The following is a 24,327-nucleotide window of genomic DNA, read 5'->3' as shown; positions in this document are numbered from 1 at the left end:
AAGCAGATGAGTTCTCATCTCCCAGAGAAATTAAACAGCGCTTTGTAACATTCAGCCTGTAAATAAAAGAGAAAGTAACCCATCTAGTAATACACCATCGCTAATTAGCAACTTCAGGGCATTTCTCTAGCTTTTCTCCTAGATGTAAATTGACACAATTTCTTTGTCCTTCTCCTTCAAATTCCCATCTCTGGGACACAACTACTATTTTTATATCCCTCCTCTGTTTTTCTCTTACGTGAAAGCCTGTCATTAACTTGTTTACCCATGAAATCATCTTTGTCTCAGAGCACAATCATATTCCTTCTTTACAGAACCCTCAAATAGGATTATTCTGTCTGTTTTCCTGCAACACTTGCCATCATAGCCAGTATTTAATGAGGCTCAGCATTTTACGATAGACAGCCTTGTAGTTTCTTTCCTGTTAATAGGCCATACTTCAAAACGCTTTCCTAAACCTTGTGAAGTATTTGGTGAACATACGCATAACTCCATTGCCTACAAGCAGATACGATGCCAATCAGGAGATGCCCTTTAGGCTGAGGTCCTGTTGATACAGGATTTCCTGTGAGATCCATGAAAAAAGGCCCTTTTCATCATCTTAAGCTTATCATCCTGTTACGCTAAATTTAATTTGTATCAGTCGGTGGAGATTTAGATTCTTACTCAGAAGTTATTAAATATTAAGAAGTACCATAAACACTAAACATATGCAGACAGTGGGGGGAAAAGGTTCATGTGAGAGTGAAATGTAAACTGCAGTATGTATTTGTGTCAGTTTTGGGATCATTTGATCTCTACACAGAATCTGTCATCACGTAGTGGTACTATTTGCTGGCCATTTTTTAGTATTTGTACCGGACTGAACAATCTTGCCTTTTAGGAAACCTGAGCTTTCAAATTATACTGCCTGCATTCAAGGGATTGAATTCAGTCATGCAGGGCTTCTTTTCATCTGTCTTTGCCTTGATAAACTTCATCTTAAGGCCAAGGGCCAAGCAGTTTTCTTAGTTTGAAAAACACTGAGTGCATTTCTTGGGAATGCTGCAGCCTAATAGAAACTAGTAGAGTTGCAAAATAACCTGAAATTGTTTCTCACATGCTTGTGTTACCAATGAAGCTGAGGTTCAGGCTATTATTATCTGGTAAAAATCATTGAATATATCTTTCCTTTACAGAAATGTTATGTAGTCATTTCTATATTGAATAGAAACCTGAAAAAAAGATTAAAAACTAAATATAAATGGAATATATCTCATAGTTTAAATAATGCATGGCCTTTTGGACTTGAAGAAGAAAGAGGAGGGCATCACCAAAATTCCGTTATTCATTTCATATTGTTTATGACAGTTAATTCCAGACAGTCTTAATTCCTTAGGAAGAACTGAGTTCTCATTCTGAGCTTTATCTAAAATCCATTAAAATCATAGAGAATCTGCCGAGGCCAGTAGCCTTTGAACAGATTGTGTTATTTTGACAAACAAAACAGTTTATGTACGCTTAACTTCTGAGGCAGAATAACTGAGAATAGGAAGTTGCAGCTATCAGCTGGACAGCCTTTAGTCTATACTGTACCAATACAGAGCTCAAAGGCTTTGAAAGATTTACAGTAGTGATTTTCTTTGGGTTTATAACTTTAAATATTTTAATGAGTAATTAACCAATTAGAACCTAGTGCCATCATGTTTAAAATGTTCAAAATAACACAAGTTTTCAAAATTGAAGTATTTGCAAAAATATTCACCTCTTTTAGTATAAGTATTTGCAAAAGATTTTTAACTACTTTGTAATGTATTTACCTGCAGGATCCAAAACTGCGCGAACTGTTGGATGCTGGGAACCTAGGAGGTCGACTGGAAAATCGAATGATAACTGTTGTCTATGGTCCAGACCTGGTCAATATATCGTACTTGAACTTGGTGGCATTCCAAGAGGATATAGCAAAGGTAATATACATTCATCTGTGACATATAAAATTAAAATGTTTTTAAACTATTGTTTTGAGACATGGATAAATGAGATAAAAGTGGAGATTGCTATGAAACGAACCTCAATTCTGCTATAGAGCTGTGCTGCTCAATACCAAAGAAGAAACGTGCAATCATTTTTTTTCTGGGAGTTAATTCCACAAATTTTTTCCCCCAATATGTGTGCTCGTCTTCAGAACATTGCTTGTAAAGCCCAAATAAGCATTGTGAAAATAATAGTACACACAAATTTTAATTCAGCTATAAGATGAATACTTGTGACTCTCCAAACACATACCGATATCTTTCAGTAGTTATCACCCTTTTACGCTTCTTCGAAGTGTGTGTGAATTATGGATCATCTGTGTGAGAACAAAGTTTGTAAACGGTTGACTTTTTAAGGTTGACCTATATCAGAGTAGTGGGAATCTACAGCTCTACCTTGTTTACTCAAGTATGTCAGCAGTCAGACACTTAGTTTAACTTGCACACATGGCCATTTCTGCTCATGTTCAAAGGTTAATTTTAAGCATTGCATTTTGTCTGCTGATAGCCCTTGATAAGAATTTGTGAAGTCAACGTCATTACCTTAGCAAAGTATTTTTTCCATGCAGGTATACAGTCCCTTCATTTCTGTCCAACACACCATGTAAAACACAGTTGTGTGTGATAAGCAAGTTACAATTGGTATTAGCACGTTTGGGGTTTTGTTTTTTTTTTTTCTTCTTCCAGTTTCTATACGACTCAATTGTGTTTAATGAAGTGGGAGCTCTTTGCTTTATCTATTCCAAATTGGCATTCAAAAGCTACTCCTCTTTCCACTTCCATTCATGTAGATAGACTGATGACAGCCTCCAGATAACCACGCACAGAACACACTTTCATATGGTTTGCATCCTCGAGTCCACTAGCATTCTATTCTAGAATGAATAGAAACAAAATGAGTTGTGGCAGTCCACGGACTGCTGAGTGGGAAGTGCTGTCCTCAGACTTGAAAACGCACAGCTATACTCTACAGGGGCGGTTAAGAAATCTTAACACTGCAAAAGTGAATGCAATTGAAACAACTCTTCAGGGAAAAAAAAACCAAAAAACTAAGCATATGATGGAAAATGAAAAGGTATGCTAAAGCTTTACCAGAAAAAATTGTTAGCCCTTGCCAAGGAAGAGGGAAAATCACCTAAATCAGAAGCGTATGTCCTTCTTTTTCTCTTTCCTGTCTAACCAGCAATCAGTGAAGCATAATCTATTTGCTAAAACAGTGCAGAAACTGGTATTTTAGGGCCGTTTTCTGTTTGGTAATGGAACATTAAAAATACTGTAGATAAAATCATGTTTTAGAAAAGCTCAGCTGCTCTAAATCCTGAGTAACTCCTACGATCTGAGTAACTAAGAATCTAAGCCTTCCTTGTTATTTATAAATGCGGTAGACCAAATAAATTCATATTTTTCATTCAGGCACTGTAGCCTGGGGATGGGATTTTCAAAGCATTGCAGATTAACTGTGCTTGCGCTGAAATCATGCTAAATATCCTGACTGTTTCAATGAAAGCAGAGTTTGATCACTGTTGAATGCATCTAAAAATTCTTCCTTCTTTAACGTGTTTTCCAATTCTATAATTGCTGAACCACAGAATCTGGTCCTTGTCATCTCCAGGATCCATGTAGTGACTCAGAGGAGTCATTATAAATAAGCACATCAGGGAGCTCTGAGAAGGCGTGTAAATACAAGACATTTTCAATGTCACACATGCAGATTTTGTCCCTTCCTCTCGCTCATGTTCCAGGGAAAGCAAGTGCCAATGAAAACCTCCCCCACCTTTCCCTTTTCAGTGCAGGAATATTTTTCACATTAATCCTTCATTTGTGTTACCTTATTTTTCAAGTTGTGTGACAAGTACCGATCAGTCGTCCCTTGGAGGAGAAAGGCGAAGTAAACTGTAACAGTCTTAGTGAGACAGTTAAAATTATGGATTATGGGGTTTTCTTCCTTTGCAGAAGGCGTCCGGTTCTACTACAAACTCTGTGCATCACATCCACTGGCCAAGTTGTGGGAAAATTATGAAAATACGAGCCTTGGGCTATTCAATTTGCTCTAAGTGAACTAAATAAAGAGCTAGAAATGATGATGTAGTCACGACATACTGTTTTATGTGCATTCCTCCAGGAGAATGTAACTAATGTTTAAAGTACACTAGCGATGAGCTGAAGGGCACTGAGCAGCAGGTTTGTTCAAAGAATGCAGCCTGACATTCATTAGGTAATGGTCTAAAAGGCAGATTGCTGGATGCGTCTTGATGATGAGGAGAAGTAGTACTGATACAGTGCTTGCTTATTTTCAGTTGAGTGTGCCTGTGCCTGTCTTGGGATAGGAGCATCCACAAACATAGCACTGCAGAAGCCAGGATAAAGAAAGAAGTTTATTCTCAAACCCTGTTCTGAGCGAATGTTCTTTTTCTCAGTCTCCATTCCCAACATGAAGAAGTACAACCTGTGAACCTCTGTGTCTCCTCTACAGTATTTCATTCTCTTCCCAAATCCAGTAACTTCAAAAGTGAACATCCCGTCTTTCCCATCTCTTTCCTTTCACACTCTTTTGTGCCTCTCATGCCAACTCTGTTCTCACCACAGTAGTCCATCCTGGCCATACAGACCCCTACCCAGAGCCCAAGGAAATCTGTTTCTCCTCATTTTGATGAGCTTTGGATCAGATCCATCACTAAGAGGTGATGAATTCCTCCATAAGTAAAATGATGCAGTCAAAGATGATTCACAAGTTGTGCTATACTATGCTTTCCAGCACACGTCTTTATTTTTCCAGCTTCTTAGCATATTTAAGAGCTTGATCAGTATAATAAAACGATGAAACAAACCATATAAATTCATGTCCATTTGATATATTTTTTAAAATAAAATTCATGAGGATGCTGAAAGTGTAGAATTTCAGCAGCTTGCTTTGTTAACCTCCCACCAAAAACAAATGTGTGAGAAACATTGCCTTCACACATAGTCAGTTCTGATTTGAAGGAAGTGTTTTCAAGAACGTGCGCCGTCTTTTCTTATGAAAAAAGTCTCATCTCTTCTGTTGAGATAAATGTCTTACAGTATGTATCCTGATGCATGTAATAGAGGAGAGAAATTACTTCACCAAGCAACAGATTTCCAAATGAACTGCTGCTTATACACTACCTGCCAAAGCACAGAACAGCTAAATAATTTGTTAGTAAAGTTCACAGGAATGATATAAATATGAATTAGTCTAACAGGAGAGGAGATCGAGTTCAGGGAGCTCTTATCATGATGGATGTGACTTGCTTGGAGTTGAATGTTGGAGGGTTGGGCTCTTCCGCTACCAAACAGGATCAGAGGCTTCCAGTCTGCAAACGGTTTGTTGGCACTAATACAGTCCTATTTCAAAATACCCAGATTTATATTTTCCTTTTGTATTGCATCTGTACAGGAGTCTGCAGCCACCATGGTGATTCAGAGGCTGTTATAACCTTCCCGCAGTAAGCTGTTTTCTTTCTACACATAACAGCTTTCTACCCTGCAGAGCGCTCTCACCGAGCGCTGCCTTCTGGAATCGCTGCGGCTGGTAAAGACGGCTGCAGAGTGCATTGTGCTCGGAGTTAAGAGTATGGGCTTTACTCTGTACCATGCAGCAAAACCAAGGAAACGGAGCCATTTAGTAGCTGAAACGGCGAGACACATCTTGGCTCACAGCTTGATGCAAGCCCGTCAAAGTCAGTCCAAAGCATCTCCTTTATTTCTTCAGGTCTGTGCTCAGGGCTGTTGTTTCCCCTCCCCCTGGGGGTTCAGACCAGCGACTGGAAAGATGACGTGATCCTTGGCATATTTTCTGATCTTGGTTTTTTGGCTGCGGCTCTGTGGTGGCTGGAATGAAGACCCTAAAATGGGAGAGGCAGTGAGCAAGTATTGTTTGTGACTTGTTGACTTGGCACCTGTATGATTAGAAATGGCTCAGCCGGCAGGTAGCCCTTAGAATTTCTGTTTGGCAAGAGCTTGAAGAGCCAGGAAAAGCTAGCAGAGGAACATGGCAAGACTGTTTATATAAATAATGCTTGTGACAGGCACATAATAACTGAGTTCCCCTTACATTCCTGTTAACAAGTGCTCAGACAAAGAGAAGGAAGAGCTGGGGTGTGGGATACTCCTGAAGTGCCCTACTTCTGTTTTCTACAAAATACTTCAGTTTTAAGCCCAGCAGAATCAGTGAGATCAAAACAAAGTCTATCAAGAAGTGTTAAAAGCCAATGTATTTTCAATTTCTAAATAATATTTTATGTTGCCATTAATCTTTGCAGCCGTTAGTGGTACAGGGAGGAGTTTTAACTGCTATTATTAGTGCCTGAAAAAAGCAGTGTTTACAAGATAAGCCTATTTTGAGCCTGGAAAAATGAGTTGCCAAGAAGAAAAAAAGATGCTGCACTTAATACATTTTCTGTTCCAAGAGTCACAGCAAAGCAGTGGTGGTGTTAACGAACCCGACTCCTGCTCTTGTTCTTTCTCACACCCCTGTCTTTTTCAAATAAGACCTAAGAAGGAAAAAGAAGTAAAGGAAAAAAAAAAAAAGGTGGAAGCAGTCATGAGAGGTGAAGGGGAGGAATATCTCCGCAAGAGTGGTTTACCTCCAGAACAAGAAGTCTGTGGCAGAGGGAGGAAGGTTTCTCTGCCAGAAATACCAGTCACAGGGAGGTGTGTTGTCTCAGCTGCTTAGGGGTGAGGTTGTAAATGGGGTGGATTTAAGGATCTGGTAGCTGAAGGATATCGAAGGCCCTTATAACAGCAGGCATGTAGGTAGCCTTCTCTCTTCCTCGTTGGGAGCAACTGTATGAGACTGGTTTCAGGAACAAGATCTGATAACTTTAGGGAACAAATCTTAGCACATTAAAAAAAATATAAAAAATTATAACTTCCGAACCTCTCAAATTGATCACCTAGTCACGTGGAAACTTGAGGCTTTTTGGGTAAAACAAACTCGTAAGCTCCAAAGTGACATAGCAACACTTGTTTCATTAGAAGTCTATGATACTTTTCATCATTATTGATTTTTGTCAGGACGAAATCACCTTTTTTTTTTGTATTTTTCCTCACGAGAAAGAAGAACCAGGGAGAGGGAATACCTCCAAAGAGCATGTGCCTGGGAGGGTGTGTGGTAATGGGAATTTTGGATCTGGACTGATATGAAAGGAAACTCAACTTTAGTTTCAAAGAAAACTCAGAAAACTTCATCAAGTGGGGAAAAAAAAAAAGCATCACATTGTTTGCAAAGGCATTGTTTATTTTCATTCCTTTCTTTTTTTAAAGGGGTGAAACAAAGCCTATCCAAAACTGCAGTTGTGATTAAAAAGGATTGCAATTAAAGATTGTAAATAAGCACCAAGTTAGGAAGGAAAAATGCGCTGAAGTTGTTGATGAAGAGCTGCAGGAGAGATCTGCAAGGGAGGAGAGCGACAGTATGAGCAGTGAGAGTCTAAATTTCAGATTATAATAATGGATCAGCCTTGCTGGGAACCTGAGAAGGGACAGACACCTAAGGGAAGGACTTCAGCAGCATGCATAGAAATGAGAAAAATAACTCGGGAAAATAAAGAGAGGAGAAGTGGGAGAGTGCCATGGGAAGAGCAGTGCCTGCAGGCAGAGAAGGGAGGTGTCCCGTGAGCAGCTGGAGGACATTTCTTCCCTACGTCAGGGTAGCAAGAGGGAAACACAATTTAGCAAGGGGTAGGACCACAGCGTAAGGATGTATGGTAGGGGGAGAAGGAGCTTTTCTATTTGGAGTTGCATCTTCTTCCTTGTATGTCAGAATAATTCAAATTTATTCCTATATATTTCTGCTGATTTGTTGTTTTTAAGCGTGTTTCTTATATGGGTTGGTAAGATCTTAGATAGAGTCAGTACTTACAGTTCTTAACTTGGTATCCCCCATAAAAGATAAAGCGTGGTATTTGTTGTCTCAATTAGTTCATGATCTGTAGAGAGAGTGATGCGGAGGCTCTCGTGAGCTCTTACAAGAGGGGACATTGAAGCAAGAGACTTGCTATGGTGTGGTCTGTATCCCGCCCTGTTGGGTCTGTCTGTCTTCAAAGGGATTTAAGCCCGTTTCAGCTTCATTTTATAAGAATGGTGGTACAGAGGCTCCTTTTTTAATCCTTAATGTGTCAACCAGAACAGTGTCTAACACACAAGAAAATGTATTTTTCTGAGGCATTTATTGCACGTCTTCCAGGAACTTGAATGTGTTTTGCATCAGACATTTATCATTTTTTTTTTTTTTTTTTTCCCAATTCAGTGGAATAAGTTATCTTTAAAAAAAATATTTGTAACAGTCTTCATTTTCTTGCAGCATGAGAAAATCAGGTCTCACAGACAAGGAAGGAAGCTATAATTGGGAAAATCAAGTTCAGATTTTAATTAAGGCACTTTTTACTAACGATATAATTTTCAAAAATATTTTGCCCTGTGTAAGTAAACATCTAAACGAAGCCTCATTTAATCAAATTTTCTCTCCATAGGAATGGTCAGATGAAGTGTTCAGTTTGGCAACAAATTTGTTGGCACAGAACATGTCAAGGGACGCATTTCTGGAAAAAGCGTAAGTGGCCGTCTTATTTAATGCTGTGGGTGTTGCTCTTTTCTCTGCGTCATTTTCCTCTTTTCTTGTTAGTCACATTGTCATCTATTGTTTCTGCTTTGATGAGTTGTCACTTTTGTAAACACAGGCTGTCTTTCTCATGGTTTTAAAAAGCCTGTTATCTAAACGCCATTTAAACAAAAGTCTTGTTAGGGTTCTTCCTGCAAACTACTAAGTCATAGCAAAAAACCAGAATTAAATGCCATCTTTCTCTTGTATACAAAAGTAGTATCTTCAGCTGTAGTCTGAAGCTCTCCATCTGAAATGAAAGAATATTCTGGAGACTGACTTGCTTCTGGTTTATTTTCCCTTTTTTCAAAAATGAGAAATGCAAGAAGTCCATTTTCCTCTGTCTAACCTCTCTGGTTCTCACGTGATTCAGAGGGAAGCTGTGAATCCATTCATCTAGATTGTTTTGCAGGGTGCACAGATTCTGAGTTGCTTTCAACGAAGTAGAAAAGCTGTTCATGAGACCGTTTGGGGTGTGAAAACACACCTCCAAAAGGAAAGAGAGCTAAACCTGAGGTTAGTGATTCTCAACTGGTTGATAAGTGCAGGTGCTGAGAGAGTTTTGCATAAGTGGTAGCATTGAGAACAGCATGGCAAAGTCTACCAGACAGTGACGGTACTGAACCGGGGTACTTGCTGGCCTTTTGGGGTTCTAAAAGAGAAGATACACCCTCCTCAGCCTATGAGTTGGCTGGTTAAATTCAGTTTTGTGTCTCCCCCAATGCAGCTTTTAATTTCTGCTCGCAGACAGAGGCTCAGTCCAGCTAAATACTGAGCTGGGGCTTAGGTTCCTAGAAGTTGCCTCCATCTAAGAAGCAAGTTAACCCACCCTTTTTCTGGACTTTCTAAGGCTGTGCATGCCTAATTTCATTAGATGCACCCATATTTAGTCAGAAGGTTCCCAACTGCTTAACTTTAATCCCATGTACACGTTCATAGGTGCCTGTTCTGGGAAGGGTGTATGTCTGTGTGGGTGTTTCCTTCTCATAGCGGTCGTTGTGGTGCAGCTGAAGTCAACAGAAATTCTTGAAGAAACTTTGAAAGTTGGACATTGCAGGAACTACAGCTTTGTGTCTGATAATGCTGTGTTGGGACAGCAATGATATATTAGGCAAACAAAATCCCAAATGGATGGAATCATTTAACTTTTCCTTTTCGCTCCACATGTTGACAGTGGAGAAAGCGCTGTGCTAACCTGAGCAGACCCAGGTGTGAGAGCAAGAGCAGAGATGACTTCCTTCTGCTCCATAGGTTGTAGATGAGTTACGGGAGAGATCTGATATTACTATTTCCACCCCCCCTCCCACTCAAATCCCCAGGTGGCCAGCAGACTTTGCTGACAGGTCTGTAATGGGGAGCATTGTGGCTCTACTTAATGGGCGTTTTCATATCAGATGCAAAGGAGGAACGTGTTATCAGACAGTAAAGTAGAGCAGTCTTATTTGGAGCCATTTTTCTGTCGTTGTTCAAGCAATATTAATTAAAGATGAAGTCACTGGACACATTACGTAGGTTCAGGAGAAGGAAAGGATGGCCTTCCTGTGTTTTTTTCTTTTTCTACTAATTAATAAATCACTTGGGTTTCCAAGGTCCTCTGCACAGATGCCAAATCAGAGTCACTTAAGAAATCTTTTACTTTGAAGATTAAAAATATTTCCCCATTATAATTACTGTACTAAGCAAAGGGTTGGTTGCAGTCCTATCAGAACCCTTCTGTTGAAATAGAAAAGCAAATTGCACTAGAGCAGAATTTAAAAGGTTTTTTTCTTTGCGGCATTCAGTCCCTTGCAGCGTTGGAAGTGCAATAATAAACAGCTTGAGCAGCTCTCCTGTGGTTTGGTCAGATGAGAAAAATAGGGTTAATTTGGGCGGAGGGGTGGTTAATAAAAACTGCCATTTTGGTTATATAGTGCTCGTTCTTTTGTTGTAACCATGCAGTGTATTTTTGTGTTGGGGTGCAAAAATGGATGGTGGAGTGCATTAGCACTGAAATACTGACCAGTGCAGTAATGAGCAAAGGGCGACTCTACTATGGAAACCTTGGGTCGGCATTAAGTCCAAAGTTTATCCTTCTTGGACAAACTTGTCCATTTGTCCATTCGGCTGCTACCAATGGGGACTATCTCCTAGCAAGCTTTTTAACAGGAATAACATGCTTGGTTTTCTTAGATGGATGGATAATGGCTGCAGGGGGGAAGATAGTATCTCGTATAACAGAGAACTTGAGAGGAAAAAAGGTGGCAGGTACTGGTGGGCGTTGACTGTTCTTCAGACACACATTTTTAGTTTGCTTTAACTGAAGTTCAGAATCTCTTCCCCCCCCCTCCATTTTCTTTTATTCCTAGCTTTCTTGGCTGTAGAGGAAAACATTAAATATGACTAGAATGTACTCAAAAGTTTCAAAAAAATAGAACGCAAAATGAAAGGAACCTTTTTTTACTAACCTCTGTGATTTTTTTTAATTTTTTTTTTTTTTAATCTAGCTCAGTGCTGGGAGATGGGGGCAGAGGGGATAATATTTTTGTTTGGTGGTGACACAGTAGCACAAGAGATTTCAGTTTCCAGAAGATGTATATGAGACAAGGATTTGTGAAAATGTTCCTATCCTAGTTAGGGATATTAGCACGTACTTTGTTTTTGAAGCGGTTGCTAATGGCATTTTCGGTTGGGAAGAAAAGGAAAGTTGATTAGAACCATGCAGTTTCTTTTTCTTTTGGTAGGCCAGTGGGTAAAGTGAAAAAGTTTAAAAAATAGATAAATGAAATAATCCTCTGAAATACTTAAGTGTTGCCACATTTTTCACCAGATCATATTACCGCAAAACTCATTTATAGTTTTAATTATATTTGAGTGGAAGAGATGAAGCACTCAAAAAGTCGTGCTCTGTGCAGGCTGGTAGACATTATGCTGGTAACCAGTCATCCTCGCATACCAGGAGATCATCAGAAAGCAGCTGTAGGCCTGACTGCTTCTCATTAAAGCTACTGGATGACTCCTGTTTCAGTAGGCTTTGAATCAGTATGTTGAAAGATTTGGGCAAAGATACATCCTCATCCTGCTGCTTTAATGGGCATGCAAGAGAAGTCACAGGTCCTGAGATACTGAGATGCTCTAAATACTCGGTTCAAAAGCTGGATAATTGCCTGCCTGTAGACGGTTTCAGCGTGTAATTTTTATATTGCTTCACACTGGAAATGTCTTGGGCTTGCCCAGGGCTGCTGAGTATACTGACACTCTTGCTGGTGGAGAGACATTTCAGTTGCCAGCGACTTGACTTCCTTCCAGCTGAGGAGTGACAAGATTTAGGGTCAAACAGAGATACCTTCACAGGTGGGTGATGGGGAGGGCTTAGGGAGGCAGGGATGTTGGTGTGCAACATCCAGGGATGGTTTCAGCCCCTGGAAGAGGAGGAGTACAGCCACCTTTCCAGTCAAGTTGTGTGGCCTGTGTGCCACAATTCAGTCTGCTGATAGACTGGCAGGCAGCCTGGGTGAGAAGGAGCTGGGGGGGGGATGATAAATTTGTGCATTAATGGTATTTGCAGTGTCCCGTTGCAAGACGGATGGTATTTGACACTACAGGTGCATTACTGTTGATGGAAAAGGTACTTAGTGATTAACAGTATCCCAACAGGTTTTCATATTGGGCAAAAGAGATGAGTGGAACTTGCCACATGATCAGAACAATGGCATTGAGCTATAAAGTTGGTGGAGAGGTACTTTAAAATGCTGTAAAAATAAAACGGGATGCTTTTCTCTCCACAGTTACACAAAACTTAAGCTGCAGGTGACTCCAGAAGGGCGCATTCCTCTGAAGAAGTAAGTTCTGTTCCCCTTCCTTACCACATAGCCTCCTCTGACTTTTTAGTGTGAATATATGTTTGGGATGTCAGAGGCATGTTGTGAGGATAAATATATTCAAATTGCGTATCACTGGGGTAACATGAAGAGAGCAGTGATGACTTTTTCAAATAACTATCCACTGTAATAGGGGCTTGTGTGGGGTAGAGTTAAACTTGTTGTGGGCACCATTAAACTCACTTGTCTTACTGAGCAGCCAGCCAAATGGAAATAAATAGCTAAAGATGCGATAGACTGGGAAGTGATATTCAGTCTTTAAGCCACGTGGGCCATCAAGGCATGTCTGTAAGCCAATTCGCTCTGGTTTGTCTTCGTTTTGCAGCATATACCGCTTGTTTTCCGCTGACAGAAAACGAGTAGAGACCGCGCTAGAAGCTTGTAATCTTCCATCTTCCAGGGTAAGTATCTGAATTTATTCCTGGCCCTTACAAAGTGTTGCTTGTATTCGGCAGTGTTTACTCTCTATTGAGTTGAGGACAATTTGTTCAAGGCTGATCATGCTGTGCTGGCTTTGCTTCTGGGTAGGTCCTCAGCAGCAGGTCTGTCTTTCCCACACAGAAGTTCCTGATACCCATCTGCAAATCTGAGTACCTTTGATTTGAAATTGTGTAGGGACCAGGAGTTGCTGGAAGAAGTGCAAATGGATTAAAGGAAAGGGCAGGGGGTTGCGTGACCTGTCCTGGAGAAATCCTGTGGGAGTATTTTAAGAATCGGTTTTCAAAGCATGAGTTCGGAGCAGTCTTAGCTCGAGGTGTAGCTAATGCTGTAATCTGTTTCCTTCTCACAAAAAAAAAAAATCTATAGCTTGAGTTCAGTGACAATTTAAACTCACTGTAGCTTATCTAAAAGGTGCATGGAGTAAATGTTGAAATGCTATAGTGTGAAAGCTGTTAATGCTGCAGGGGTGCAGCCATTGTATGCTGCTAATCCAGGAGCTCTCCTCAACCTGGAGCATTTGTAGGATGGCACCTCACCCTCAAGAAGGCTTTTTTCGAGAGGAATGAGCTTGAGCAGGGAATTCTAGTTAACACTGGAGTGAAGATGTCCTTAGTCTTTCCTCAAAGGTGGAGCTTCTCCTCCAGGAAGCTTCTTGCAAGATAATTCCTACATTTGGAGGTCCAAGAACTGGGGCAGAACTAGTCTGCAGCAGAGGAGAGCCTGCATCTCCTAATCCCTCACTCTTGGAGAAAACTGTGCTGCGACGTTCACTCAACCTTTGCTTCCCCAATGGTTTCTTAATACAGCCAATTCCTACAGCTCCAGAAGAGTAATGGAGCAAAATCTTCACAAGCCAAACCCCTTACCAATGAGACCTTCCTTCATAGGTTTGGGAGCTTAATTCCGTAAAATTCCAAGGAATGTCCGTAAAGTAGATATAAAAGATTATAGTAATCTTATCTAAAGTAAGGTTGTGAGGTTAGCAACATGGAAAGAATAATTGTAAAGATGGGGTTTCATTTAATTGTTAGCAAACAAGACAAGATGTACAAAAAAATCATCGAAGCATTGCTTTTTAAATCGATTGATTTATTACTTCTCTTTATTACGTACCTCTGAAAAAAAATCTAAGCATCACTGGAGTCCTTGAAAGCAACTGCAACCTTTTTCTGCTGTTTATTTAAGTACAGTCAATTTTACATACACTTTGCTGGATACTTGTTGCTGGGATACCATCTGGAAAATTATTCATAGTATAAAGTAGAGGCTTTCTTTGGTTGGGACAAAAGAGAAATACGCTTCATGCAACAAAGAAAACTGTATTGATCATCTTTGAAAGAAATATTTTAGAAGTGAAGTGCTTAAGAAGCATGAAGCTCTGAATCTCATAGAGGTAACGGTGTAGAAGAAAATCAGTTCTTCAACTACAGCTCTTTTCCTTTGTGTTCCTGTTTATTTGAACAAGTAAAATTCTTAACTCCAACTTCCAGCTTTTCTGCCCCATTGTACTACAGGACAAAGTGTTCTCGTAAAGCCTTGAAGAACACTGGACTCCCAGCAGCGTGCAAGACATGAATAACAGAGAATCTTCCTCAGTAAAACCACACCAAATTATTCAGAGAATTCATGAAAGTCTCTCATGGACATTAACAGCTTAGGCTTTTGGGGTGTTTTTTATTCATGCCTCATGAAGGTCCCTCTACGGGTCTTCTCTCCAAGTTTCATAGAAAAAACATACTTCCCATTGCTTAGGAAGATACGGGGCTTGTTGGCCATGAGTTTCACATGATGTTTTGCTGCACCTCTCAGAACCTGTGGATGACCCTAAAACACAAAATGAAATTCACAGTCATGGGTAAGAGGATGCCAAGTCAGCATTTATCACTCTCTTCCTGATTCATAGCTTCAAGGTTGGGACTGTCCCTCGTATACCTTACACAGTGACCTTAGCATAGGGCAGCCTGAGCTACGCTGCCAGGGGACAGTATCACTGCATGGACTTGTCTGTGACAGTACAAACTTCAGCATCCGCTAGCCCTACTCTTCAGCAAATTCCCTCTGTGTGTGCTTGCCAGGAGACCTCGTGGGACAACGTGTAGGCACCGCATTTAGTGTGAGAGGAGGAAGAGTTCTCGTTGCCTGGATAATTGCCTTCATGCTACTGTGGAAAAATAGCACCAGAGAGGCTCCTCAGAAGTGCTGAAAATAAACTCTTTATTTCATATTTAGGGACCTTAATAAGGGATGGATTGTCTGCGGGGCTGAACACACCAGCTCCGATTCGGCCTAGCAGTTGAACATGACTGCAGTGGGATGACCCATGGACCTCAAGTCAAGCACGTTTTCAAAGCGTGGATTTATTTATTTATGTATTTCTGGGTCGGACCTGGCGTGTATAGAATCTTGCAAGACCAAACCCTGTGTGATCTGATTTTTGGCAGCATTCGTCATCCAGCAGCTCTGAAAGCAGAGGAATGTTTATATAAATGTTTAAATGAAGTTTTAAAATATGCCAGTGAGTTTTTGAGTTTGGCATCTGATTTCCCCTATGATTTTATTTTTTTTAAATCTTGGCTACTTTTGGGGAAGGGAGGTGCTTTTTGTTATTGTTGGGTATTTTTGTTTGGTTTGGTTTTAGTCAAAGGTGCCTTAAATAGAATTTGAAGAGCTTTATTTTAGTCACCTGTTTGGCTGTGAAGACTGGTTTCTGCCTTCCAGTTAATGTAGAGCTCCACAGTGAAGCACCAGTGAGCTTAACTGTTAACTTAAGGCAAAACAACCAGCTATTGAGTCCCGTCTGTGCAAATAACCTGAATTAGCTGTTGTGCTGCTGAATATATAACAGACTGGATACAGATGTTATAAAAGCAGGCAGGTTACCAGACAAATCATAAATCAACAGTGCTTGAAATTAGTAGAGAGTCTTAATCACACAATAAAATTGAGTGCCAGTATTCAGCAAAGCTGGATATGAGGGATGCTCTCATGTGGTACAGAAAGTTTGTCATTTATTCATTGGTCTCAAAAAAGAGATTAGCGCATAAGGTGTGTGGGTGGTTCCACCGAAATGTGGATGGCTCAGACCAGGCTGAGGAAAGGGGCAGCGTATTTTAATCCCTTTCAGCAGGCAGGCTTTTGGAATCCAAATATAGTTGTCTGAGGTTGTGCCTGGGGTGGCAAATGCTTGCAGCAAGGCTTTCATCTCCCATCTAGATCTCTGTGTTTTGTAGCCTACCGATTATGTTACCGGTAGGAAATAATTATTAAAAGGTTCTGTACTTATGCCTGAAGACTTGTATTTGTTACCCTCTTTGTAGTATGTGTTGGGAAACAGGTATATTTCCTAATTGGAACCAAGTGGCAAATAAAAGCCTGGATCTCGGGTTGTCGGAAAAAACCCACATTTTGTTCAGTGTTGAGTACCTTCAGATCCCCTGTAAAGGCAAAAATATATTAGGTCAATGGGAGACTGTAATTTAGTGTTAATTACAGAATCAACATCTAAAATGCCCTTAGGAGAAGTGCTGGCTGAGGAGCAGTAGGTTGCTGAATTATAGGTTGCTGGGATTATAGGGACAGGGAACAGAGGAGAGCGGGGTGCCGGCTATAACAAGAAGATTCACAAGCTTTATGAATCCTGCCCTTTAGGAAAACACAAGTATCAGCAGTCCTACTCTCAACCGAAAGCACCGCAGCTCAAATTTATCGAAGTATAGTAGGTGCAGTTTCACACGTGGTTCTGAGTCGCCAACGGCTGTCGCTGAAGGGAGCTATCTCCATCCTCCAACTTCAGGTTACAAACTTCTCCATCCACCCTTGCACTGGATTTAGCAGTTGTGCTGTTGGCGAGTTACCTGGCTCAGCGAGCTGATCCCACAGTAAAGTGCACAGGGTTTGTTTTGGCCAGGAAAGTTTTGAACCAGTTCACCCTGCAGCCACTCGCACAGTCTGCCAAAAAAAGGAAGGCACAAGGGTGTAAGGGCTGGTGACCTCAGACCATTGAAGCCTGGAGATGGATACCCAGGCAGAGCAGGGAAACGGCCCAGCTCGGTCCGAGCGTGAGCTGGGTCAGGTTCAGTCCACGCTTGTGGACAGAAACACTGCATGATGGCCACGGTACAAAACCCTCTCGGGCCTCTGCGGGTTTCATAGATGAAAGGAGAGAGAAAGTGATGCCCGTGGCATTTATTTATTTATTTATTTATTTTAACGCAAAGCAGGAAAAATATGGAAAAGTTTCCTTCCATCTAACAAAGGCTTGAATCAATGCTTCCGGTTCCCTTGGCAACGGCGTTAAACAGGCAGAATAAATAAAAGCGACGATTTCCTCTACCAGCAGCTTGCTTCTGAGACGACCAGGTTCAACGGCATTTAAAAGCAAATGGCTTTGTGTTCAAGTTACAATTTTCTTCCTCCAGTTCATCAGATTCAGGCATTATTTTGGAGCCATGGAGAGGCGTCACGTGGGCCCGTGCTGCTCCCGGAGGCTACGTGTCATAGCTTTTGATAAAGTTAGCTTGGAGAAACTCAAAACTTGAGATTTTCAGTATTTGCATTTCGCTTTTTTTGTGTTTTCCTTTTTCTTGTTCCTTTATAAGGTTTCCTCTCCACAAAATACAAGCTTCTGTGCCGTTTTCCTTTCTCTGTGCACTGATGCAAAGACAGAAGCCAGTGAACACACAGTTACTGTTCTGTGCTGAAAAAAGCTTTGCGCCTTCCTTGGGGTCCTCATTTCTTCCCAGCTCCACTAAAGAAGCAGTCCTTGCTGTCTTCTGCAAAAACTCTGGAGCTTGAAGGCAGCACGTGCAAGTGGGAGGAGGGCTCTCGAACTTCATGCAAAGGACTGTTTTCCTTATCCAGTCCAGTAATTCCCTCCAGTTAAAAATAGTAATTATATTTTTTCAGAGAAGAGCGAGCAGATATAATGGGGATGATGAACGTGTCATTTAGAAGCAGGTTTAAATGTAAATTGTTCTAAATTTTAGAAAATGTAAGAAAAAATGCTGGTATCTCTTCTATAGGAGAGCATTTTTATCAATTTCTGTAAAAGAAATCTGATTCCCAAATGCATTACGCTAAGTGTTTAGGACAAAGGCATATGGAAAAGCTACACTGTGTGAGTCTTGCCCGGAATTGCGGTATCTTGAACGTGTATCTCCAGGAAGGAAAAGGAAACATTGCTGGTGCTGTCAGAGAATAAGAGTATTAATAATGACTCAATGGCCCGGTTCGTTCCCCGGTTCTTTGAAAGCTTTGGTAAGATGAGTAACGTGTTCATCCTCTGTAACGCTGCCATTTTGCTCGCAGAAGCATGCGGGCTCAGCACCCCTGGTCAGCTGCCCCGCTGGGATTGAGCTCAGAGGCTTCATCAGGATTGATGTACCTTAGTGGGCATGGTGGTGTTAGGTTAACGGTTGGACTTGATGATCTTAGAGGTCTTTTCCAACCTTAATGATTCTATTATTCTATTCTATGATTCTATGATTCTATTTATGCTATAGATAATGGGGTTAGATGGGGAGATGTCCTTTGTTTCTTCTTCACAGGTGCTCAGAGAAAGAGATAACTTTGCCTGATGGAAACTAAGATAATGGATGTATTTGTATGTTTTTTTAAAGATGTACTCTTTAAGCTGCTCCTATTATTCAGGGGAGTTCGTTATTCTGCAAAATCTGGGCTCCTCTAGGTTGCAGGAAGGAAATCAAAAGAAGTGCAGTAGTGAGTGATCTGTTTACAAAAAGCATATGAAAGTGCTGTATCGTTCTTTCACTCTTTTTTCCCCATTTTGCAGAATGATTCAATCCCTCAAGACGACTTCACGCCGGATGTGTACAGGGTGTTCTTAAACAACCTCTGCCCTCGGCCTGAGATCGACCACATCTTTTCTGAGTTGTAAGAAAAGATGCTCTTTTTTTTTTTTTTTTTTTTTCTATCCTTCACTGATTTTCTGGGCTAGGGATGGCAAAGTAGGTTATTTAGACTACAGCACCATGCAGCAATTGCCAAGAACAGATTTCAATGACAAGCAGGGCTGTTATTTAACCTCGGATCAAGGATTCCTTCTCTCCCAGGCTTTTGCCTCCGATTCTAATGGCCAGAGTTTTAAAGTAATTTGTTCCTAGAGGAGCAGAACTGCCGGGTCTTGTTTTTCTGTATGGATTAGGATAGTTTAGGCTTCTATGAAAGTAAAGGAAGAAGAGTAATAAGCAGTAACAGCATGCAATAGGCATAAGAATATGTATAATCACCCCCAAAGCTTAATTAGGAGTTGCAAAAAAATGCAGTAACTTTTAGGATTTGTGCATCATGAATTCACACCGTGAAATTAAATTAGCAGCCAGCTACAACTGATTTCATACATTCAGTTACAAGCTATATAACTGGTGTTGCTTCTACCCCTTGCAGTAAGTTGTCGTACTTCCCGGTTTCAGCAGAGCCTGATCAATGGAGTCAGAACATGAAGCAATATGAAAGCAAAGTAATTTCCAAAATACATCCCAAAACCACCAAAGCAATTAGTGAACATTATCTTTGCAACATGGGTGTGCTCACGTACTCCTTCTGTGCTTATTTTCTCTAAGGTTGAGGTTTCAGAGGAACGCAGCCTTGGCCTAGTTTGCTCCCATTGAACCCGGGGGTAGACTTGCCATACTCTCTCGCAGAGTAGAAGTAGGCCAGTCCCGAGGGCTGTAGACAACCCTAAGCACGTCGCCTGGCTTGAAGGCTTCCTGGATCTCCATCTGGGTACAAATTGTACCCAAACTCTGTGCAGAGGGCCTAGCATTTCTTAGCAGGTTTATTAAAAAAAAAAAAACAAAAACAAAAAACCAAAACCCGAGCAAATACTGAGATAATGAAGTCAGGGCTGCTGTTATGCAGCAGTAAAACCAAATAGTTGGGCCAGGAGTGCCAGCGGAGTGTTTGCGGCAAGCTCAGGATTGAATTCCAGGTCGTTTTCTCTTTTACTTTTTTAAATTGCTTAGTTCTAGGAATTCAGAGGAATGAAAAGCTTTTAGCATTGCTCTAACTCTTCCCATTGATGTCGATAATGCTGAATGCTTTTAAAAATCTTAGTCCTAGGTGTTTGATGAAGAATGTTTGCCATTATATGCTGGCAAAGTAACTTAGTTTGGAGACACATGGGACAAAGTTTTTGTTGTACGGTAGTTTCATCTTGTTTCAGTTTCTCTGTGAAGTTGCAGAACATTGAATAAGATTTCAAGGAAATGTATTTTAATGGCTTTGCTGTTGCTTACATTTTTCTCTAGTGGTGCCAAGAGCAAACCATACCTTACTGTTGATCAGATGATGGAATTTATAAATTTTAAGCAACGTGATCCACGATTAAATGAAATCCTTTATCCACCGTTAAAACAAGAACAAGTTCAACAACTGATTGAGAAGTACGAACCCAACAGTAATCTCGCAAAGAAAGGTCAGTGGTTTTTATATTCTCACTGTACTCGGTTTCTGGTTTGAAACAATTACTCAATTATCCTCGGTGCATGCTAAAGCAAAATTTGGTTCAGAATCAAATTGCATTTCCAACTGTCTGCTTTTGGATCGTACAAGCCTGTGAGACATAGTGTGGTTCATTTTTAAATGTATTTGGTTAGGATCAATTTAGGAAGGGTGGAGCTGGTTTCAGTATTTAGATTTCAGTATGTGTAATTGATAGTTTAGAACAGTTGCTCTGGTATGCAAACTTCAGCAGAAACCTTACTATCACAATGACTATTTACTGGCATCTGAAGTGTAAAATCTAAAGAAACAATCAATGGCATTGAAACTAAGATGATGATAATTCTATCACTTAATAATAGTAATAAGTCCAGCCCTCTGCTTTCTGATAAAGTGGTACACAAAGTAAGATGTGAGAGTAGCTGAGTGTGTTTCGTGTTGTAATCACAGAAAATTCCCTTTTGAAAATCTTGAGTGTTGTCAGGGCTTAACTGGGCATTTCGCCAAAACCAACAAGAGAACTCCTGCTCAAATCTCTGCACGTTTTTGCTACCACCACAAGTCTTAAAATAGCATTGAATTTGTGTCTGCATCCTGGTTTATTCCAATCCACATATCCTAATGATTACCCCAGCTTTTAATGTGTTTATACCTTAGAAATTTTAGGGGCATGGGAATATCCTGGAAAACAGATCTGATACGAAAAAACTGTTTTGGTCCAGAGATTTTGGATCCAGAGGAAACAAAAAGACATCTTTCCCAAAAGTCTAGAGGTTAACTGAAGGCACTCCCACCCCTCTCCCTGGGAGCCTTCTCACCTAGATGCCTTCCTGAAGGAAACCTGTGGCTCTCGATGCCAGGATCAATGTTGTCTCAAGGCAAAACACTTGCAATTTTTCTCATAAGGCTTCTTATTTTTATAGTCCAATCAAATTTAGCGTTTCCAGAGGTTTTGATGAAGGGTTAAATCCTGCTTCTTTGTCACGCTTACGCAAACCTTCTTTTGACGTCAGTGAGAATACTAGCATGAGTAGATGAAAACACATTGTGACCTCCTCTCTCATCCGTGCAAATATTAGAATATTGCTCTGTGCTTACCTTATTTCACATCAGTGGCAGGAAAGTCTGGTACCTAAAAGATCATTCTTATTACCCAAATATTGGCACTTCTTATAAACCAAATAAAGGATTTATTAGAAGGAGGTGTGCTAGGGTGCCAGTAGAACACCAAAGTCAAAATGAAATCACATTCTGACTAGCAATAAGGAGGAAGCATGAAGTAAACCTCAGAAAGAAGGGTGCTGTGATGGTGTTTGCTGGCACCCTCCAGGTAGTGTTTGTGGGACACCTCCAGCTTACCCTAATTTACGTCGGTGCACACATTTGCTGCAGGCACTTGCTTTTCCATAGGTGCCCAAGAAGAGTATGATTTTATATTGCTCTTACAGAATCAGTTTTCAGAGAAAATGTTGAGTTTAAGAAGGGAAAGGCAGGTCATAGAGAGTTAATTCCTTTTGTGGGTTTTTTTTTTTCCTCTTCAAATTTGTGCACTGAGGTCCAGCAAACTCTGACAGAGCTGGCACAGCCTGCGGGCCACCTCTGTGCTGCAGACGCCACCTCTTACATAGCACCCTGTCTGGCAGCTGAGCTGCAGCAACTGGCACATGCTGCTAACCATGCTCCAGTGCAAATCCCGAGCTTCCTGCGTTAAAATTACAGGACTTGGCTAATGAGGAATGACATGGGGACACGATATTTTCTGTACATCTGCTCCGAGTTGGGAATGCAATTCATTGTATATTAAATGAAGCGTAGGTGTGCGCTCAATCCTACGCTCATAGAATAATTGCAAACAAATGCTGCGTGTCTGTAAAATGTCACCAAAATATAACAGTGCATATTCAAAATAATGATGTAACCTTTTAATACGGTGCTTGGTAAAAGGGATTGTCACTCAGGCTTTCTGCTGTCGGAAAGGACTGTTCATAGGCTGAATTGCAGGGATGGCAGACCGAAGTGACACACTTCAATGACACTTTCCCTGCCACTGAAACTGTACTCGCTTGGGCCACTGAGCAGAGATGTTTTTTTCAGTAGACCTGTGGATGTTCAAACCACAGTTAGACGTGGTCCACTGTTGTACACCCATGAACTTGTTGGCCTGAACTTCCCACCTCTGCTGCTCAGATATTCTGCTAAATTTCTTGTGGTGGCATTGCTTATGGCCCCTTATTTGCCAGGGCCAAAGTCAGTGGAGAGGTAGGGATGGAAGTACGATGTTTGGAATGGCCTCAGTGCTGTCGGTTAAAATATAAGAGCAGGTGGAAACTTTGGGGCACCCAGGCCAGCAGCTAAAATAGGTAAGAAGGTAGCAGAAGCCTTTATCCAGCAGAGTTCTCAAAGAAAACGGGACCCAGCAGCTCTGTGAAGAGAGATGGGCTTAGGGTCGTTGTCCACATGCTCCTTTAAGCTCCTGCGTTTCAAAAGCTGGAAGAGGTCCCAACTAAACAACTCCTTAGGATTAATGGGGTACACCAAAAACCAGAAGAGAAGCGTAGGGAAGAGAGGAGTATTGTAACAAGGCACATGAGGCAGAGGTAATGATGTGAGGGAATTACATGATAAACAGCAGGATGGGAAATGGTGTTACAGGTGGGCTAAGGATGACTTCATTGCTGTTGTACTAGAGCAATGCTATTAAATAATTGGACTTCTGGAGCAGTTTTGCAGAGTTTTGGTTCAAGAAGCAAGCCAGAAGATCTGACAACATGGTATATGTATTTGTTCTTTCTTGGTAATGAGAAGTTACTCCTTTGAAGTAAATCACAGATACGGGTCCAGAACAGAAGAAAATACCATAAAGAAATTTAAAAGTTGTAATTAACTGCTTCTTGTGAGTAATGAGCGATTTGAAGTACATTGTGGCAGTAGAGACATTAAAGGCTTGTTTGCGAGAACTAGGTGATATAAATTGCCAGCCTTCATGCCAGTTAAATCACTTTCCTCAGGTTGTTCTAGAGTTCGAACATTTGCAGCTGCTCAGTGTGTGTGTGTTTGTACGCACATGCCTGCACACAGGTATATTGTTTTGTTTCCATAAGCTGCCTCTCTTACCGGCTCCGTTCATTATCTTCTTTCATTATTATAACATCAGATTGCAGAGAGGTTAGGAACAAACATGCACATAAATGGTGAAGGTCTGTCCACTTTCATGTTTGTTTCTGTAGTATTTCTGTATTTCTATATTAAACAATTTATCTGATGTTCAGGTGTCCCACTGAAATAAAGGGATTCATGTTGAGCATCCTCATGGAATAAGCCAAGCCCTTCTGTTTCATTCAAACTTTAAAGTCTGCATAGTCCTTGTTTAAACTGCCAGAGAAAAGGACTTTGACAAAAGCCTGAGATAAAGTTAGTGGCAAATATCCTTATTTTTCAAGTAGCTCACAAGGCCTACATTTCTAATCATCTTTCACAAAGTTAGACAAAATACATATGGTTTTTGGTTTTTTTCCTGTGTGCAGTAGCACACATCAAGATGCAAACTTAAACCGAATACTTGCAATTCACAAGGAGTAAAAGCATTTATGCTGTGGGAGTAAGATTTCATGTTTGCAACATGCAGAATGTTTGGCCTCGATGTAGTAAATCACTTAAGCATATGCTTAACTTTATGGGTGCTGTTGGAAGAGAGGATAGTTACATAAAAATCTCTTATGCTCCATTTCCTTGAACATCATATTAATTCTCTTTTGAAGCTCAATTCCCATGATTACCTATTTCCCAACGTTGTTGAAGTGAAATTTCATAGCAAATAAAATTTTATGCATTGAAAAGTTCTTTTAAATAGAATTAGAGATTTTTTCCTTGAAAGCTGAAATCCAAATTCATGAAATAGAAACCATGTGCCATTGTAAGCAGCCTGACTCCTTGCTCC

General features: G+C 40.7%; 1 protein-coding gene across 1 annotated transcript in view; it reads left to right on the top strand.

Moving 5' to 3' along the window:
* Nucleotides 1–1,805: 1,805 nt before the first annotated feature.
* LOC104082649 (1-phosphatidylinositol 4,5-bisphosphate phosphodiesterase beta-1-like) overlaps nt 1,806–24,327 on the top strand; it is a gene marked incomplete at both ends in the record, with an annotated part of 33,223 nt that continues 10,701 nt past the window's right edge. Inside the window, 6 exons of the mRNA XM_009585852.1 lie at nt 1,806–1,946; nt 8,504–8,583; nt 12,396–12,449; nt 12,814–12,889; nt 18,721–18,821; nt 20,198–20,364. Coding sequence (XP_009584147.1) covers nt 1,806–1,946; nt 8,504–8,583; nt 12,396–12,449; nt 12,814–12,889; nt 18,721–18,821; nt 20,198–20,364 — 619 coding nt within the window. The remainder of the gene's footprint in view (nt 1,947–8,503; nt 8,584–12,395; nt 12,450–12,813; nt 12,890–18,720; nt 18,822–20,197; nt 20,365–24,327) is intronic.

Source organism: Fulmarus glacialis, unplaced genomic scaffold (genome assembly GCF_000690835.1).
Source record: "Fulmarus glacialis isolate BGI_N327 unplaced genomic scaffold, ASM69083v1 scaffold4339, whole genome shotgun sequence".
NCBI classification, from domain to species: Eukaryota; Metazoa; Chordata; class Aves; order Procellariiformes; family Procellariidae; genus Fulmarus; species Fulmarus glacialis.
The sequence above is the reverse complement of the archived record's forward strand: the minus strand, read 5'-3'. Positions and strand labels throughout refer to the sequence as shown.